The following is a 19,653-nucleotide window of genomic DNA, read 5'->3' on the forward strand; positions in this document are numbered from 1 at the left end:
TGGTATTTAGTCTCGTCTACCTTTGTTTTTCCCCTATTATTTCCTTCTGGAATACAAATGTTTAATTTGTGTCACTGTATGTTAGAAGTACATAACTTTTTTTAAAATTTTATTTTATAGAATCTCACAGTTAAGATATAGACTGTGTCTCATAAGAGACTCTACATTTATACTTTTGAGCAGTTTTGGAACTATTAAAGATTATGTGGACTTTTAAAGTTGGACAGCATTTTTCATTGTGAGATGGTCATGGTGGAAAGTTATGGCTTTAAAACAATGTGCAGGTATGAAGTTGACAAAGGGTAGACTGGTGATGACTAATATCAACTTTACAGAATCTAAAATTTCATAGGAAACAAACCTTTGGGCATATCTATGAGAGAATTTATAGGTTGAATTAAATGAGGTAGGAAGACCCACCCTGGGTAGCACTATTCCACGAACTGAGGTCTTGGACTTAATAAAAAGGAGAAAGTGAGCTGAGCACCAGAATTCATCTTTCTCTGCTTTCTGAATGTAGATATGATATGATCAGCTGCCTCAAGCTACTGCTGCCATGCCTCTCCCACCATGATGCACTACTGTACCCTCAAACTGTGAGGCAAAATAAATCCCTCCTTCCTCAAGTTACTTTTGTCACAGAAATGAGAAAATTAATACAATGATTTACTCAATATAAGTGCTTTGAAGAACACATGCCATGCCAAGCTCTCCCTCAGCTGGCTGCCATGTCATGCACAAGAGACTGCAGGTAACCACCATTTGCATTATGGTCACTGTAATTCCTGGCCCCTTAACAATGTCTTGGGAATCATTTTTAAGCCTCTATGGGGACCCTTCATCTCTTCCATCTGTTTTTGTCCATTTCAGTGATATGGAGCTAGATGACTGTCCCCACAAGGCACTCTTACCTTTGTAGTCGCTTGATTTGTAGCACTGACTTTCTGAGGGACTCCTCCAACTGAGAAATCTGAATATAAATATGACCCCATTATTAGACAGACTATTCCAAGAAGCAGTTCAGAGAACACACTTGGTTTGTCTACAAATGTGACATTTCAGCAAGCCTGGCTCATCAGGACCTTTGTACAGAGCTGGGTCAGGTCAGAGCTCTAGAGACACTCAGCTCAGTCTCTACAAGGCAGTGGATCTGAACTAGCCAGTAGGACCCCAGAGCATGAAGCTCTGCTAGGTACTCTTTAGAGAGTCCGATGTCGAGTCTGAGACATGTCCTCCTCTACACAGGTGATTTCAGAATGCAGCCTACAATATATTAGGGTTTAGATCTTGCTTTCTCACAAGGCACTAGGAAATGTCAAGGGGTAGATTTAAAGTCTCCTAATTTATAGTGCTGTATGTAAAACCTCATGCAGACAGAGAGAGAGAAAGAACTTGAATTATAACAATATGACATTGAAATGACAAGATCAGCCGGGCGGTGGTGGTGCACGCCTTTAATCCCAGCACTCGGGAGGCAGAGCCAGGCGGATCTCTGTGAGTTCGAGGCCAGCCTGGGCTACCAAGCGAGTCCCAGGAAAGGCGCAAAGCTACACAGAGAAACCCTGTCTCGAAAAACCAAAAAAAAAAAAAAGAAATGACAAGATCAAACAATTCAAGAATCAAGAGCTTGATTTCGTTTACCTTTTCTCGATAGAAGGCCACCAGTCTCCTCCTGTGTTTTTCTTGAAATTCTGAAATCTGGTAAGACAACACATTTTAGCGATTGAGGGCACAAAGTCATGGCATATCTCTTGTGGGAGTAGAAGGTTGGTAGGAACTTTAAGAGTGGGTTGCAGCATGTTCTGTTTTACATGTACTCCCCTAGTAGACTTGCATTTCCTCCCACAGGGACAGTCACAGATTCCTTGGGTTTGCTTGTGGTTCATGTCTGACCAGAGTGGACAGATAACTTAGATATTTCAAGAGGGACAGAATGCCAGAAGGCTATAAAATGCAAAGGCAGGTAAGCTTATCCAATGTGAACTCTAAACAGTAAGGCTCTTTGTCTCTCCAGCAGTCTTCCTGTTTAAGATGCTCTAGTGGCATGCTTACTCTTGTGGTAAGTAAGACAGAACACATGGTCCCATTTTGATTGTAGTGATTATCCGAGGAAGGCCTTCTGTCCAGTGAGTGACATGGTCTAGGGCAGTGTTAGAGAGGTGGAAAGAGTTGAAACAAGGAAGCCCAGCATGGTGAGTAGAGCTGGTAGATACCAAGGTAGCCTTGTATGGACTGTTAGACCCAGCTACATCTGAAGCCAGCACCATCCTTGTCCTCACACTCACAGGAAACCCCATGTATCCTATATAATTGGGTTTCTGAGAAATGGCAGTGTGAACAAGTGAGCAGTGGTCTGAGGCTCACTCAAAGAAAGAAAGCTTGTTGATGGTTTGAGTAAATAGTGTCAACCATTTAGCTGAGACACTAAACTGTCACTCCTTTAATCTAATTCTGCCACCACTTAGTGCTGGGTCCACAGGTACAGGGTGATTATAGGTAACATTGATATTTTAAGGTTCCATACACCCCTCTAGGTAATAATAGCAGACACAAGGATGGTCTTCATTCACCATAGTTGGCTTCCCTTGGATCATAGTAGCATCAGCTTCTATATACCTTCCAGTAGAGTCTGTTGTGGAAAGCAACAACTCCACAGAGTATGCAACTCATCCACTATGAGAGCCTGCTCCTAGAGATGGGACTATATAGGACATGAACCTTCAGGTCAGCAGTGACAATATCATCCCTATACCTGAGCTCGGGCTCTACATTTTTCATGTGGCATAAGTCTTCGAGTCACCAAAAAGAATCACAGCTTTTGAAACAAGACAGGGACAATCGAATGACTACTGCTCATATAGGTAAGTATAGACTCCTTTGAGGCCATCCCTGTAGGAATTCTCATTGGAGTAACAGTCAATATCCTTGAGCATCTTCCTCAACTGTGTAAGCAACTCTTGCCCCTCAGAGCCCAACTGCAAGGGCCTTGTCATGAACCCCCTCTTTGTCTGCAGGGGTAACCCTGATCTTCCAGCTCTTAACACTCATGGTAGATTAGTGATAGATCTTCCTTCCCTGACTGTGGAAGTCCACTGGTGTCATGTTTGAACAGGTAAGGCTCTGTCTGGGGGATTTTCTTTTCCTTCATTTTCCTCTTCATACTTGTTAAGGTGCATGACATTATCCATGCTCTAAATTTGACCTAGGGGCCAGGTGGAGCCGGGAATTGTTCTGGCAGCAGACTGATGTCTCCAGTTTCTGTTAGTAACTAAAAACTTGCCAGCTGCCTGTCTTCTGCCCTCTTCCTCAGTGTATCCCACACTGGTAACAAGAGAGAAAACTTAATTTGCTAAGCTACTCTCTCAGGGACCCACATTTCTGTAGCAGGTGTCAACCAATCAGAATGTAGGCTCCCAGTGGAATGAACACTGGAGTCTGGCAAAGCCTGTTGATGGGGAATGCTCCCCTTGCCAAGGCATGGTGATTTTTGTATAAGGACCCTGGTAAGAGCAGCTTTCAGGCTATGGATGATTGTCCAATGTCCACAGCTGCAGATTTGGCAGACACAGCTTGCCCCTAGGATAGAGCCAAATGGAAAGCAGCACTGGAACTCCGAATCTTGTCATGGTGATGGGCGAAGGCTTCTTAGAGAGACAGGCTTGCACTGTAGATGAGACTAGTCCAGAGAGCCTCTTATAATGGGAGCAGGTGAGACCCCAAGCATTTGTGTCACTGAATCTTTAGTCTGCCTGGACTTTCCCAGGTCTGTAATCTCAGGTTGTCTAGGAGTTCTGGCTTGTGCTCTAGAGACTAGAGTGATAGCAATGGCCTCACAAAGGAGATTTCATTAGTAAAACAAAGTGAAAAAGCACTGTGAAACCTGGGAATGGTAGCATGCAACTGTACTCCAGCATCTGGGAGGATGAGGTAGGAGAATTATGAGTCTAAAACCAGTCTAGGCTGTATAACAACTTCTATGCTAGTTTATAAATAATGACACCCTGTTGAGAGAGAGAGACAGAGAACACAAAGGAATTATATGGATTGAGACAGCGGAAAAGGCTAACCCCAATGCTGAGGAAGCCCTATGCTAGACCATTGGACCAGGTCTGTTTCAGAGACAAGAGCAGCACAGCTAAGAAAGAGAAGACAGGAGGATGGACTGAGGGTCAGGGAAGGATGGCTTCCTCTGAAGATTAGCATACCACAGGTTGTTCAAAAAAAAAAGCTAAATGACATGGAACCGTGGGCTCAGCATAGGGGACACTGACACATGATGTTAGGGACAGAGGTCTAGTGAGAGTGTCACTGACTACAAGAAGTAGCATATAGCAAGTATGTCAATGGAGAGAAGGGTAGGAAGGAACTGATAGAGAGGCAAGTGTCATAAGAACCAGGAAAAGGATCCATGGAGCTATATGCCATTTTAACAGGAACAAAGCAGGGATGTGCAGCCCTGGGTGACTACCCACAAAGGATAGTCTCAAGAAGAAATCTACTGATTGAACTTAACAGAGCTCCACCTAGGTGGAAACTGGTCTTCCAACTGAAATTATTAGAAATATAGCTGGTATCTGTGGGGGAATAATGTCTAAAGAAGGGTAGATCTAAATTAAGTTGAGCTCACATGTGTCTCAATGTCACACAAAAGCACAAAAAACAACATCGATCAGGCAGATAATGTCAGCACTGAAACTTTTATGTTCAACTATTTTACAAGTGAGATGGTTTTAAAAGAAAACTCAGAGTAGGAGAAGATATTTTCATACTCACCTCTGCAAGAGACTGGCCTCCAGAGCACTTACATCACAGGGTCTCTGAGGTAATGTGCTCTGGGCATCACCAAGTTAAGCCTCAAGCTCACAACTCACCTGAGAGGTCTCCTGAGAATACTTCTTACACAGACCATCTATGCCCAGAAACAATGTCTGGATATTGGAGTTAGTCTGAAGAGAAAGCAAATGACTATGTATAAACTTCTGGCCACTAGTTAAAAAATTGTCTTTCAAGATCTGCAATTAACTATACATAACACAAACAGCAATTCACCCATGTGAAGGTAACCACACCTCTAAGGAGCATGCAGGGCTGTGGTAGTTCCTCTGGACCATATGCCCCTTTATATATATATTAAAAATGTGCTTCAAAATGAAGGTAAAAGGGGTGACATTTTTCCAGACCACCACCACCACCACCACCACCACCACCACCACCACCACTAACAACAACAACAACAACAACAAAAGCAAAACCAACCAACCAACCAAACAAACAAAAACCCAAGAGGATTGTCACCAACAGATCAATACTAAAAGTAAAAATAAAGGAATTCCCTATGGGTAGGAAATGATCATTGACAGACCACAGAGTTTGGGAGGCAGCAAAGAGCAAGACAAGAGGAAGTATGGGGAAATTCAACCAATTAGCCATGTGTGGTAGTGCTGGGTTGTCGATTTAGCACAAATTAAGAGCCAATATTTCATCTGAGAAGGGAGAGGATGGTAGAAAGATCAATGGACTGAAACCACCTGAAGTCCATGCATGGTCAGGAAAATCTAACTTAGATGAATCTTTAAAAAAAGATTTCATTTTTATTTTAATAATGTGTATAACTTGTGTGTCTATGTGTAGGTATGTTCATGTGAGATCAATGGAGTAAAAAATTAGCTTTCTGAAAATGCTGAAATGAGTTCATAGTACTTAATACACATTTGGCAAGGTTGCTCAAGAAAAAAGGACTCATAATAGTCACTCAAAATTAGGGGGGTGGGGGAAGGAGCCATATGTGGAGGGAGACACATGACTTTAATCCCAGCACTTGTGAGGAAAAGGCAGGCAGACCTCTTTAAGTTTGAAGCCAGCCTGGTCTACATAGCGAGTTCCAGGATAGTCAAGACTACATAGAAAGACTCTGTCTCAAAAATCCAAAGTAAGTAAATAAGTAAAATAAAAGAAAAGAACACCATTCTAGACCTTATGGACATGTTTTGAGGTAAGTAAGCACATAAAAATGTAATTGATACTGAAAGTATAAAACCCTAAGTGAGTCTCCATGGCTTCAGAATTTTAACTTTACAGAAAATCATTGAGATGTATAGTTTGGGGATGGGTTTGAGCGGCTATGTTAATCTAGCCATGTAGTGTTTCTATTTGTGAGTTCATTATAATAAACTTATACATGCATATGTACATACATATGTACATAAATACATACACATACATATCCAGGCTGGTCTTAAACTTGTTATGTAGACCAGATTGGCCTAAAACTCCAGTCTCTGCCTCCTAAGTGCTGGAATTAAAGGCATGTGCTACTGCTCCCTACTCTAAGAACTTTTATGAAGTTATAAACTATGATTCATCAAATTTGAATATATAATTCAGGAAAGGAAACTTTCAACTACAGCTTGTATATGAACATGGGTGCAAGAAATTCCAAGTGAAACAATAGCAAACTGAATCTATCTGTAAAAGCTGAAGTATGTCATCACAAGTTGACTCTATTCCTAAAATCTTACATGGGTTTTTTAATTTTAAAAGTAAATGAAGGGGTTGGAGAGTTGGCTCAGTGGTTCCTAGAACCCATGTTGGGCAGTTCACAACTGCCTGTAACTCTAACTCCAGGGAATCCAATATCTCTGGCCTCTGTGGGCATGGCACTCGTGCACATACCACATACAGACACGTAATTTTTTAGAAAATAAATGTATTTTTTTAAAAGTAAATGTATTCTCCATCCCAGAAACAAAATATGGTAAAACAGAATATTATCAAGAGTTACAGAAAAGTAATAAATATAGTTATATTGATTGTATGTCATTCATGATTTCAAAAATATCTTTAGCAAAAAGTAAAATAAAATAAAAATACCTTTAGCAAACTAGTATACACATACTTGGTAAAATACTAAAACACTAACCATGAAGTTAAGAGAGAGACAAGGGTGCTTGCTGTAGTCAGCATTTCTACACAGCACCACACAGGAGTTCCTGCCAATGACTCCAGACACTACTGCATATACAAATATTCTAGAATAGGACCTAGTGAATAGCAAAGTCACTGGTGTAACACATTTTTAAAAAAATTTATTATTTTTTTCCATACTGATCAGTTTCCCCTCCCTCCTCTCCTCCCATTCCCTCCTTCCCACTTCTCCCTGCCCCTCCCAATCCATTCCTCCTCTGTTTCTGTTCAGAAAGGGGCAGGCTGCCCATGGGTATCAACAAAGCATGGCATATCGAGTTGCAGTAAGACTAAGCACCTCTCCTTGTATTAAGGCTGGGCAAGACAATCCAGTATAAGGAATAGGTTTCCAGGAGCCAGCAAAAACATTAGGGACAGCCTCTGCTCCCATTGTTAGGAGTCCCACAAGAAGACCAAGCTACACAACTGTCACATATATGTAAGGGGCCTATGTCGGTCCTATGCAGGCTCCCAGGTTATTGGTTCAGACTCTTAAGTTCCTATGAACTAGGTTAGTTGTTTCTGTGAGTTTTCTTGTAATGTCCTTGACCTCTGGCTCCTGCAATCCTTCCTCCCTCTGTTCATCAGGATTCCCTGAGCTCAGTCTAATGGCTGCTATGGGTCTCTTTTTCATCAATTACTGGATGAAGACTCTCTGATGATAATTGGGGGTAGTCGCCAATCTGATAATAGGCCATGGCCAGTTGAGGCTATGTATCCCCTATTACTAGGAATCTTGGCTGGGGTCATCCCTGTAGATTTGTGGGTATTTTCTTTGCATCAGGTTTCTACCTAACCCCGAAATGCACCCCCTTTCCAGTCATCTCTTTTAGTACTCTCTCCCTCCAACCACCCCCAACCTGATCCCTCAAGTTCTTATCCCCACCTGCCCCCAGTCCACCCAGGAGATATCTATTTCCCCTTCCCAGGGAAACCCATGCACCCCCTTACCTTGGGGCCGCCTTGTTACCTAGCCTCTCTGGGTCTGTGGATTGTAGCATGGTTATTCTTTACTTTACAGCTAATATCTACCTATGAGTACATACCATGTTTGTCTTTCTGGATCTGGGTTACCTCACTCAGGATGATGTTTTTTTCTAGTTCCATCTATTTGCCTTTTAATTTCCTGATGTCATTGTTTTTAACAGCTAAGTAATACTTCACTGTGTAAGTGTACCACATTTTCTTTATCCATTCTTTGGTTGAGGGTTTTGTTTCCAGGTTCTGACTATTAAAAATGAAGCTGCTACGAACATAGTTGAGCAAGTTTCCTTGTGTTATGATTGAGCATCCTTTGAGTATACATCCAAGAATGGTGTATCTGGGTCTTGAGGTAGATTGATTTCCCATTTTCTAAGAAACTGTCATATTGACTTTCAAAGTGGCTGGATAAGTTTGCATTCACACCAACAATGAAGGAGGTAACACAACATTTTTACATACTAATAATGAATGCTTAGGAGATGATATTTTCAAAGCTGCTGTGGTAGCTCTTTAAAGCAGCCAATACCTAAGGACGGGGCTACTACAGTTTGCAGACCTCCAAGGAGAAGCATTTGTAATTTACTGAGAGGTGAGAGAGCACCTGAACAAAACACACCCCACATTCATGAGCTAAAGGAGCCATTACTGGATAGATGTCAATTGTACCTTAACAAGTATAAAATAAAAATGTCAATGAGGGAGGGGGAAGGAGAAGGAGAGGTATTTTCATAATCAGATTATTTGAAGTAGGAAGACCTACCCTAAATCTGGACCACATCTTCTAATGGCAGTCCATAAAAAAGAACATAGAAGAAGGAAACTGCTTTTTGCCTCTTGGCAAGTTCATCTATCTTGTTGCTAAGGCATTCTTTCACCAGTATTAGAACAAGGTTTTTCATGATTCCTGCATTGATCAGCAGCTCCTCAGGAATCCTCCAGGACTACAGTACCAGATTTGGACTGCTGAGATACCCAGCCTTGTGGACGGAACAACTACCAGATTCTCAGCCTTTCCATTGTGAGACAGTCATTGTTGGACTATTCTGGACCACAGCTTTCACAGCAAACCATTCCTCCAGTGGAATACCCTGAATGTCACTGCTACTGTCTATGTCACTGCATAGGTTCTCAGGCAACTTGTAGTCCTTTCTTTCAGGTCCTGTTATTATCTGCAATTTATGAACTAGAAACATAAGGAATATTTTTGGGCCCTCATCATGGCCCAATATCTAATGGGACCTAGGTAAGACAGTAAAGAAATGCTTAATGGACTAGAAATAGAAGGACACAGGCTTCAGGGGGCTCATTTTCTGCAGAAGATCTTTGCAAGACCCTCTTTGCCTTCTGAAGCACATTTGCCTCTTTATCTCCAGCCATGGTTCTGTCTGTTTCAGGGCTCTCCAAGGTTAAGGAGCACAAGGAGTTTCCCTTACCCAGACTGGTCTTTATTATTACAAACATGACTATATTACTTGGAGTCTAAAAGGCAGAGATTTTCCAGTCTCATTAAGCATCTGTCTCCTTAAAGTTACCTATTCTTTTCTACCTCTAATTGAAAGCCAGTTAAACTTCACTTGGACTCATTCTTCCTTGTGGTCCATTAGGGAGGCAAACATCCTTCTGCTTTGCTCTGAGGTCATGAGAGGCTTTCCTTCCAGAGGCCCAGTTGCCCGCTGCATCTTGCAGGTATCTGATTTACTGCATTGGTATTGTATTTCATGTGTGAACTAGTAGTGGCTCATTTTAATGACAAACAAATCAATACACAAATATGTCTCCTGTAAGAGTATTGATCCAGGCGCACCTTTTGAATAGTCTGGGACATTCCTGAGAAAATCTGCTTATATAACAGATTTGAAGGAATAGATCAAACTAGAAACCACCAGAGGGCACTTCCCTAGAACTTCCTAGACTTAAGCACAGGTACAGATGATACATACTGAACACATTACAGAAGCCTTCCTACTGCAGGTCATATATTTGTTGAACATAGATACACATGTTCAACTAGGGGTAGAATTGCTGGGTTTCTGGAGTATGCTCAAAAAGAAATTCTGGTGGTTGAGCGAAAAGTAGTCTGGGGTGAGAGAAATTCAGAAGGTGTGCAGCAGGGCATGTTACATAGAACAATAGAAATGACAGTTACAGAGACCTAACTTGAATGCTGTGGGGGACAGACTATGGCCATCTGAGAAAATATTCTGGAAAGAGCAGAAAGACCAGGCATGAGATAGAGTCATCCTGCTGGAGAAGTAGCACCATGTTGGAATTGCTGACCTGGAGACCAGGAGGCCCCCAGAGGCCAGGCCACAAGAGCCCTTTGACTTTTTCCTAAGCAGTGAGACTCATAAAAGTGGGATATGCTCTACATACAAGTAGATTTACTGGCTACAGAATGAAAAGCAGGAAGGATTGGCACCTGTGGTAGGGTACAGCAGTAGGGAAGGAAGACATGGGTTCCCAAGAGATTGCTGAAGGAGAAGCCTACCATGTGTTGATGGCTTAGGATATAATGTGGCAGCAAGAGCAGAAGGAATGGCCTCAATGTTTTTAGCAGCTTCACTGCTTGCTAAAGGTTCATTTGCTTGCTCTCTCATACACAGAAAAAAGAAGATATGCTTTTTACAAGCATCCACAGAACAGCCATAACTACCATATATTAAAACATAATAAAAGGGGCTGGAGAGCTGGCTGATCTTCCAGAGGACCCAGGTTTGATTCTTGGCACCTTCATGGTGGCTCATAACTCTAAGTCCAGTTTCAAGAGATCTGACACCATCTTCTGGCTTCTGTGGGTACCAAGGTACATATGTGGTACATAGACAGAAATGCAAGCCAAACAACCATACACATAAAATAAAAAAAAACAATTTAAAAAACACAATGGCCGGGCGGTGGTGGCGCACGCCTTTAATCCCAGCACTCGGGAGGCAGAGCCAGGCGGATCTCTGTGAGTTCGAGGCCAGTCTGGGCTACCAAGTGATGTTCCAGGAGAGGCGCAAAGCTACACAGAGAAACCCTGTCTCGAAAAACCAAAAAAAAAAAAAAAAAAAAAAAAAAAACACACAATGAAAATCCTGATTAACTAAAAAAAAAAAAAATACTTTAAAGCCAAAACCTCTGGTCACATGCTATAAAATAAAATTTCAGCACAAAGGTGATGGTGGAGCTAAAGTCTAACCATTTAGAAATTAAAGATGTTCCTATCTTTCTTCTCCTCTCTCCCTGCCTCCATTCCTTCCTTTCTTTCACTGTAGCCCAAGCTGATTGTGAACTCACAGCAATCTTTCTGCCTCAGCCCCCCAAATGTTAGGATGTTTGGCATATGTCACCATGCTCAGTTCTGGAGGAAGAGCCAGGCAGATCTCTGTGAGCTCAAGGCTAGCATGGTCTACACAGAGAGATCCTGTATCAAAATAAAAAAAGAAAAGAAAGAAAAATGAAAGAAGGAAGAAGAGCAAATTATAGACTGTGGAGATATCTCAGTGGTTAAAGGATGAGGATCAGAGTATAGATCCTCAGAACCCACGAAATGCCAGGTGAGCATGATAATCCACCTGTAATTCTAGCACTTAGAAGGCAAAGGCAGAGGATCCATAGAGCAAGCTGGCTAGCCAGACTAGCCATATTGATGAGCTCTGATGAACAAGGTGTTAAGTGATTGATGAAGACTCCTAGTGTCAACCTTGGGCCTCCATATGCATGCATGTACATACACATGCACTACCCACATGCACATCAAACACGCACTCATAAAAAAGAACACATTATAGCTTATTCAAGAATCAGGAAGATTTGATACAACTGACATCCAGGCATATCTACTTTAGTTCTATTTATAAAATACATCAGATTAACTTATTCTTTGGTATAAACTTTCACATGATTCCAGGAAAGCAGTCCTCAAGACAGTATAGACATATAGTACATGGAAGGAAATGGACAGCTTAAATATATTTATTAATGTCCTAGTTAGGATTACTATTGCTGTGATGAAACACCATGACCAAAAAAGCAATTTAGGGATAAAAGGGTTTATTTTGCGTATACTTCCAGATTACAGCCCATCATTGAGGGAATTCAGGGCAGGAACTCAAACAGGCAGGAACCTGAAGGCAGAAGCTGATGCAGAGGCCATGGAGGGGTGCTACTTACTGGCTTGCTCATTGTGGCCTGCTTTCTTTCTTTCTTTTTTATTTATTTATTTTTTTGGTTTTTCGAAACAGGGTTTCTCTGGGCAGTTTTGGTGCCTGTCCTGGATCTCGCTCTGTAGACCAGGCTGGCCTTGAACTCACAGAGATCCGCCTAGCTCTGCTTCCCGAGTGCTGGGATTAAAGGTGTGTGCCACCACTGCCTGGCTCAGCCTGCTTTCTTATACAACTCAGGACCATTAGCCCAGGAGCTGTGCCCTTTCTATCAATTGCTAATTAAGAAAATGTCCTACAGGTATGCTCACAGCCTGATCCTATGGAGGCATTTTCTCAATTGGGTTCCCTCTTCTCAGATGATGCTAACTTGGGTCAAGTTGACATAAAACTAGCCAGCACAATTAAGAATCAAGAAGGGGCTGGGCATTGGTGGTGCACCTCTTTAATCCCAGCACTCTGGAGGCAAAGACAGATCTCTGTGAGTTTGAGGCTAGCCTGGTCTACTGATCTGGTTCCAGGGTAGCTCAGGGATACACAAAGAAACACCGTCACAAAAAAAAAAAAGAAAGAAAGAAAGAAAGAAAGAAAGAAAGAAAAAAAGAAAGAAACAAGGGAAACAAGTGGCCTAAATATTCAATCCAGGAAGCTGGAGAAGGGTCAAGGTCAGAGAGGTTCTCTTTCCAGATTAACCCTGGCCTTATGGAAGAAAAAGGCTGCATAGCTACGTAAACAGTAGAATGTGGCATTTACAAGGAATTCAAACTGTTAAGTGTGTTAAGTGTTTAGAGAAAAATAAGGTACTTTCTATTAAAAGTTAAATATTTTCCCTTTTTTCTACTTCTAGGAATTTATGCCATATAAATACTCTAGCAATTTTGGACGGAAATTGGTAAAAATGATGAGTGTAAGGGAAAACAAACAGACAAAAAAACCCACAATAAAAAAGATTGTTTAAAAGGAAAACAGTAAGATATTATGCAATCATGTAAAAAGAATGTACTCCAAACATGGTATCACTTAGAGAACATTCTGTAAAAAGGAAAGTCATAAGATACATGGACTAGGTGCCACTCCTGGATGTTGTCATCTTTTGAACAGGATCTGGGGATGGCTATATTCTCTATTATGACTTTCTATATTGTCTGAGTTGTTGGGTAACTCTGTTTTTGTTATAAAAATCATGACGTTTAAAAATAGTCCAAATATACATTTGGAGAACAGGCATAGAAGAGACAAATCATTTGATAAGAAGTTTATACCAAAGAATAAATTAATCTGACATATTTTATAGTTAGAACTAAAGGCACTGGTTTAAGACAATGGAGCAAATAATTAATTGACTTTAACTTACATTATGAACAATGCTCCTAATTATTCATTATAACTTTTATGAAAAACCAAACTTGCCCAATTAGGAAGCCAGTATTGTACAAAGGAAATCTAACCCATTTTCATTTCTAAGGACATAGCACAATCCAATAAACTGTGAATAAGGCCAACCTGGGTAAGAAGGAAAGCATAATGAGGTTTTAAAACCAAATCTTGATTGATATGGAGGCTCTTGTCTGTAATGTCAGCACTCAGTAAGTTAAGGCAGAAGGATCTTGTGTTTAAGGACATCCTGGATGACACAGTGACAAACACATGACAAACACATTTTACTTAGCAAAACTAAACAAAAATAAAGAAAATTAAAAACAAACATCAATCAACCAAAACCAATCAACAGTAAAACTGAATCACAGAACAAACAGCAAAACTAAATCCTGTTATGCTTTATTACTCACAAGTCTCATTAGTTAATCTAGCAAAATGAATAAAAATTTTAGATATTAGTTACTAAAAGTTTAAACTCAAGTTAAAAGGAAATAATACTATAATGAATATTCAAATTCTAGAGATTTCAACTTACATGTTTCGAAAGTAAAACTGTATGACAAGGAACTTGACAGATCAAGCATTCATCCTTTTTACCTATCAAAGAAAAACAAATGTTTGATTACATTATACTGAACAGTGCTGTGAAATATGTGTGAACACAGACTGAGTTAGAATACAGGATTACAATGTCTAAATGTTTTTATGTTCTTATGTGATGAGGCTGTGGACTCAGTGAAACACTTTATACAACCATTTACTTTTCTGCTTTGTAAATGTGCCCCCACAACAGTGACCATTAAGTGTCAGCAATACTTAAATTAGATTTTACAGTAGTATCCTTTCTCTCTCCCCACACCCAGTGCACTTGTGTGTGTGTGTGTGTGTGTGTGTGTGTGTGTGTGTGTGTGTGTGTTTCATGCAGAAACTCACATACACATAATGTTCTACCATTAAATTTTAGCACCAGCCCTTTTAAAATTTTCTTTTTAGGGCTAGGCATGATGGCATACGCCTTTAATCCTAGCACTCAGGAGACAGAGGCAGAAGGAGCTCTATGAGATGCTGGTCTATACAGTGGACTCCAGGATAGCCAAGCCTACATAGATACCTTGTCTCAGCAAAACAAAACAAAACAAAAAAACGAAACAAACAAATACCCCCCCCCAAAAAAAAAACCCAAAACTTTTTGAGACTGGGTCTTGCTAAGTTGCCCAAACAGGTTTTGAGCTTCCAATCCTCTTGCTTCTACCTCTTAACTAGATACAAGGCAAGCACTACCACCTGGTTAGTGATTTTAATATAAAAATTTTAACAATTTAAAATGAAAATAACTCCTTTAAGCCTCTATAATACCTCTAAAGGTCACCATTACATCACCACTGTGTTCCTGCTACCTAAAGAACCAGTCTCAGCTGAAGCACAAAAGGTTTATACACCTGTTTACCTTCAAGCATGTAACTAATTCACCTGCCCATGCTCTAGTTCTTTGCTGACCACCTAGGGGGATTCTGTCCATACTTCACTATCCTCTTCTCCATGAAACTGACCTCTATCTTGGCTTGAATCTGAACTCCATGGCTAGCTCTCAATACCAGCCTTGTTATTTCATCCATTCTTATAGACACACTCTAGGCCCCTTATCAGCATCTCTGTGGCTACCAAGTCCTGGACCTCCTTAGTACCCTATGTAAAAATGCAGACTTGCCACAGAATTTCTTATAATTAAACTCCCTATGTTGAGATAATTGTATATTCTCTCTCTCTCTCTTTCTCTCTCTCTCTCTCTCACAAACACACACACACACACACACACACGGTAGGGGGTGTTGAGGGTGAGCAAATGCAAGCACATCAAGGTCAGAGGGCAATTTCCAGGAGTCCGTTATCTCCTACAGTATGTTCTACAGATTGAACTCAAATAATCAGCCTTTACAGCAAGTATGGTTAACTGCTGATATATCTTTACCAACCCCTCCTTTCTTCTTATAAAGGCCTTCAAGTCACCTTTCCCCACCCCTAGCACCCACTTTCCACAAGTTTCTATTCTCTCTCTTACTCCATGTTCTATTGCACTCTCTCATAGAGATGCTGCACAGTAGATGATTACAGAACAGACTCACAAGTATTGTGCTGGGGAAGGGAGATTGAGAGGGGAAGAGAGGAAATCCCTTGCAGCTCACTGCCAAAGTGGCTGATATTTAATATATACTGTTTATAAGTCAACTAAAAATAAATACTACACTAAAAGGCTGTTAGAGGACCTGAATGAGCAATCAGCAAAAAGAAAAGAGCCAATAAGTGTATAAGAAAACTTTGGCCACTCAGGAAAAACACACAAGTGAGGAGGGCACATCAAAGCAGGAATCTAGATAGGCAGTGCCTCTGTGGCGAGCAATTTGGCCTACTTTAATGTGCACATCCACATTTTAGCAGTTCTACCCCCAAGTGGAAAACTGTTTTAATAGTCAAACGACATAAAACATAAATGTCTTCTGGTAGGGAACAACTTATAGTATAGTAACTGAGGATATTTACAACCTTAAAAATAAAACAGACGTGTGTGTGTGTGTGTGTGTGTGTGTGTGTGTGTGTGTGTGTGTGTGTGTGTGTATGTGTTTTCGAGACATGGTTTCTCGACATGTGTAGCCATGGCTATCCTGGAACTCTCTCTGTAAACCAGTCTGACCTAGAACTTAGAGATCCACTTGTCTCTGCCTCCTGAGTGCTGAGATTAAAGGCATGCTCCATCACTGCCTGACTGAAACAGACTAATTTTAACAATGAAGGCAATCTATGCCCTAGTGAGCAATAAAAGCAGTTTACTAAATAGTATACATATTATATCATTTGTTTTAAAAATCTGAAATACCATGGCCAACAAACTAGTTCAACTTGAGTAAAAACACTTGCTACAAAGTGTAATCCACATGGTGGAGAGAGAGAAACAACACCTACAGATAGTCCTTTGAAATCCACCCCACAGTGTGTGTGTGTGTGTGTGTGTGTGTGTGTGTGTGTGTGTGTGTGCGCAAAATTTCCATCAAGGGCTGGATAGATGACTCAGCAGTTAATAACACTAGCTGCTCTTCTAGAGGACCTAAGCTCAATTCTCAGCACATGGTGTCTCACAACCTTCTCTAACTCCAGTTAAGAGTCAATGACCTTGCAGATACCAGGCACAAACACGGTGCACAGGCATACATGCAGGCAAAACACCCATACATATAAAAATAAGTAAAAAATTAAAAAAAATTGTATTACCTGAAAAAGTCTGGGAGGATATCAGATTTTAACAAGAGTGTATGAATAAGAATCACTAGAACTAGCTAAGTTAAGACTCTGTCTAGAGGCTCCTATCCTTTTCCTCCAACTTTTTTTGTGTGTCTCTGGGGTTGATATACTTCCAACATGCAGTACCTGTGGTTTTTGAAAGAATAAGTTCAGGGTATTGCAACCTATGTAGGCTTCATGATTCAAGAGCCAGAAGTACCTTGATGTGCCCCCATCCAAGACCCTAAACTAGTCACCCACACCAGTGTTGGGTGGGGCCTTGTAATTTGCAACATCATGAAGGCACATACATATCTTTAGGTTATGTGCTAAATTGTTTTAACTTTATTTCAAATCATTGGTGACTTTTATCACTGACCCAGTAGATATTTTCAAACACTGATTCTTTGACTTCAGGAGAAAATCTAGGACATCTACACACCTCTACTTCCTTCTTTACCTAACATCTTTCTTCTGTTTCTACTTACAACCTACAAACTATACTTCCCAAGGTGGTAGTATTTTCCAACTGCCTTATCCTTTGGCACTTACTTCCATGTTACTGACTCACCATTAACATTCTTGACTCTTATGAATTTCAGATCCCCAACCAGGACTACCTCCTGTCTCCTCCCTAGCCAGCTCCCACAAGATAGGGTCTAAAGCAGCAGTTCTCAACCTGTGGGTCGTGACCACTTTGTGGGTCAAAGGCCCCTTTCACAGGGGTCGCCTAAGACCATCGGAAAACATATTTACATTACGATTCATAACAGTAGCAAAAGTAGTTATGAAGTAGCAAAGAACATAATTTTACGGTTGGAGGGAGGGGTCACCACAACTTCAACTGTATTAAAGGATCGCAGCATTAGGAAGGTTGAGAACCAGTGTTCTAAGGTGAGGCTTACCAGCTTTGCCCTCCATTCTGCTGTTCCCTGTCCAGCATCCATCAGCAAGAGTTCAGCTCCTTACTTCCTTGAATTAAATCTGTTGAATCTGCTTAGCATTCCCCAAACCCATTTCTCCTCATCCCAGGGCTACATCTTGTTTATCACATTGCTTCTCACAAGTCTCACTACACAGTTTCTACTGAATTTCTCTCATTACAGACTACTTTTCACACCAGGCTTCCTCTTAGAGCATACACCAGAAAACCAGGAATTCTACCCCTGGTTGCATACTTGTATCTACAAATACACAAGCCAGAATTTTCACAGTAGCATCATCTGTCACATATCTGGAAACCACTATGTTAGTTCAACTAATGAATAATTTGGAGTGTGACCACACAGCAGAGTTCCATGACTGTGACACCTACATGTACAATGCTCACACAAAATACTGTGTGTAAATCCCTAGACAATTAAGGTAAGGCTGGGAAACAAAATGAACCCGAAGTTTCCGAGACTCTTCCGTGGATTGGTGGTGTACCTGTTCCTTTACTTGCCAAGTTAAACATGTCGGTCACTTTGTGAAAACCCACTGCTTCTGCACCCCTCCACCCTCTCACCCCCCACCCCCACCCCCGCCGCAGAAGCTTTACTTCAACAACAAAAACATTCACATCTGACCAACTGGCCGCTGCAAACCAGCTTCCAGGTATGCAGCAGCTGGCTTTCTGCAGTTCCAGCTCTGGATCCCAGTGGGGGTTCGGTGGTCCTGGAGCCGTGCAGGCCCATAGAGGTCTCTCGCCTCTGCCCCGCCCGTGGGAGGAAACCCACGCTGTGAACCATGGCCAGCGACCCTCCTTTGCCCGTTTCCTCTGCCCACGCACCTTTGCGGAGGCAAGAGTCGCAGTACACGTGCCCGCAGCTGGTCAGGCTGAAGGACGACTTCCTGTGCGGCGGCTGGAAACAGCGATTACAGAACACCCAGCTGGCCATGACCGCAGGCCCACGTGAGGCCCACGTGAGACCCTCGCGAGGTAGGCGAGGCCGCCGAGGTAGGGACGCACTTCTAGAAAGACAGCTCTGCGCCTGCGCTCATTTCACCGCATGCGTACTAGGGCGTGACTTCCCGCGCAGACACGGAACCAACCTTGGAGCGGATCCAGGTTTCCTGAGGAAGCCAGTACCAAGAGCTCTGAGGCAAGGAAAGGCCGCTTTCTTGGTGATGGAGGGAAACCTGACAGTGTGGGCCAGGGCAGTGGTTTCTGGTACATCATGAGGAAGTTGGTGAAACTGGACATCAAGGGAGACTGGGTGGATCAGACCTCAGGGTAGAGATAGGCCCAGTGACATCTGTACATGCCACAATGGAGATGAGGGAAAACGGGGAACCACTGAAACCAAAGAGAACCATGCTGTCCTAGCAGGGCTGGAGGAAAGGACTACCAGGAGGATGGGGCATGGAGTTATGGACCAGGCTAGCAGGGCCGGAAGTACCGAGGGAACAATGGTTGAGAGATTATATCAGGGCAGGACAGGAATCCCTGCTTGCCACCAATATGTACACAAGAAAGGGCTTAATTTAAGGAAGATCATTTTACCTTTGAAACAAAAGATAGTGGAAGGGGCTAATTTCTGGTGATATTAAAAGTTATTTCAAAATTAAAAACATTTTTTAATAGTTGTGTTTCTTACATAATTCTGGATACCTTTCCTTCCCATTTCATAAGTCTGCAAGGATTGGTAGAGGCTGTATGAGAAAGTTCCTGGGCTATTTACATGTATGGAGAAAAGTGTAATGTCTTTTAAGGAATTAGGAAAAAGTAAAGATGGAAAAAGATGCATTTGATCTGTGCAGAACTGTATTTATTTCATCAAGCCCTTAAAATATGGCTGGTCGAAATTATGCTGTTAGCATAATATAGAACCCAGGTTTACAAACTTAGTATGAATAAAAAGATATAAAATATTGTTTTTTGTATTGAGTGTACATTAAAATTAAAGTAATTTTGTTTCTTTGTGTT

At 41.5% G+C, this 19,653-nt stretch overlaps 1 protein-coding gene across 7 annotated transcripts in view; it reads right to left on the reverse strand.

Moving 5' to 3' along the window:
- Rnf212 (ring finger protein 212) overlaps positions 1-19,653 on the reverse strand; it is a 77,549-nt gene that overhangs the window by 17,822 nt on the left and 40,074 nt on the right. For 4 of the 7 annotated variants that reach the window (XM_052735806.1, XM_052735804.1, XM_052735803.1 and 1 more), the window contains 5 exons: positions 14,008-14,069; positions 13,596-13,716; positions 4,872-4,946; positions 1,642-1,698; positions 912-970 (listed from right to left, as the gene is read on the reverse strand). In XM_052735806.1, the coding sequence (XP_052591766.1) occupies positions 912-970; positions 1,642-1,698; positions 4,872-4,946; positions 13,596-13,716; positions 14,008-14,009 (314 nt within the window). In that variant the 5' untranslated portion in view covers positions 14,010-14,069. Of the gene's footprint in view, positions 1-911; positions 971-1,641; positions 1,699-4,871; positions 4,947-13,595; positions 13,717-14,007; positions 14,070-18,516; positions 18,801-19,653 lie in introns of all 7 variants that reach the window. The other 3 variants (XM_052735807.1, XM_052735809.1, XM_052735810.1) reach the window with 2 other exon arrangements.

Source organism: Peromyscus californicus, unplaced genomic scaffold (assembly GCF_007827085.1).
Source record: "Peromyscus californicus insignis strain IS unplaced genomic scaffold, ASM782708v3 Scaffold_13__1_contigs__length_99412109, whole genome shotgun sequence".
NCBI classification, from domain to species: Eukaryota; Metazoa; Chordata; class Mammalia; order Rodentia; family Cricetidae; genus Peromyscus; species Peromyscus californicus.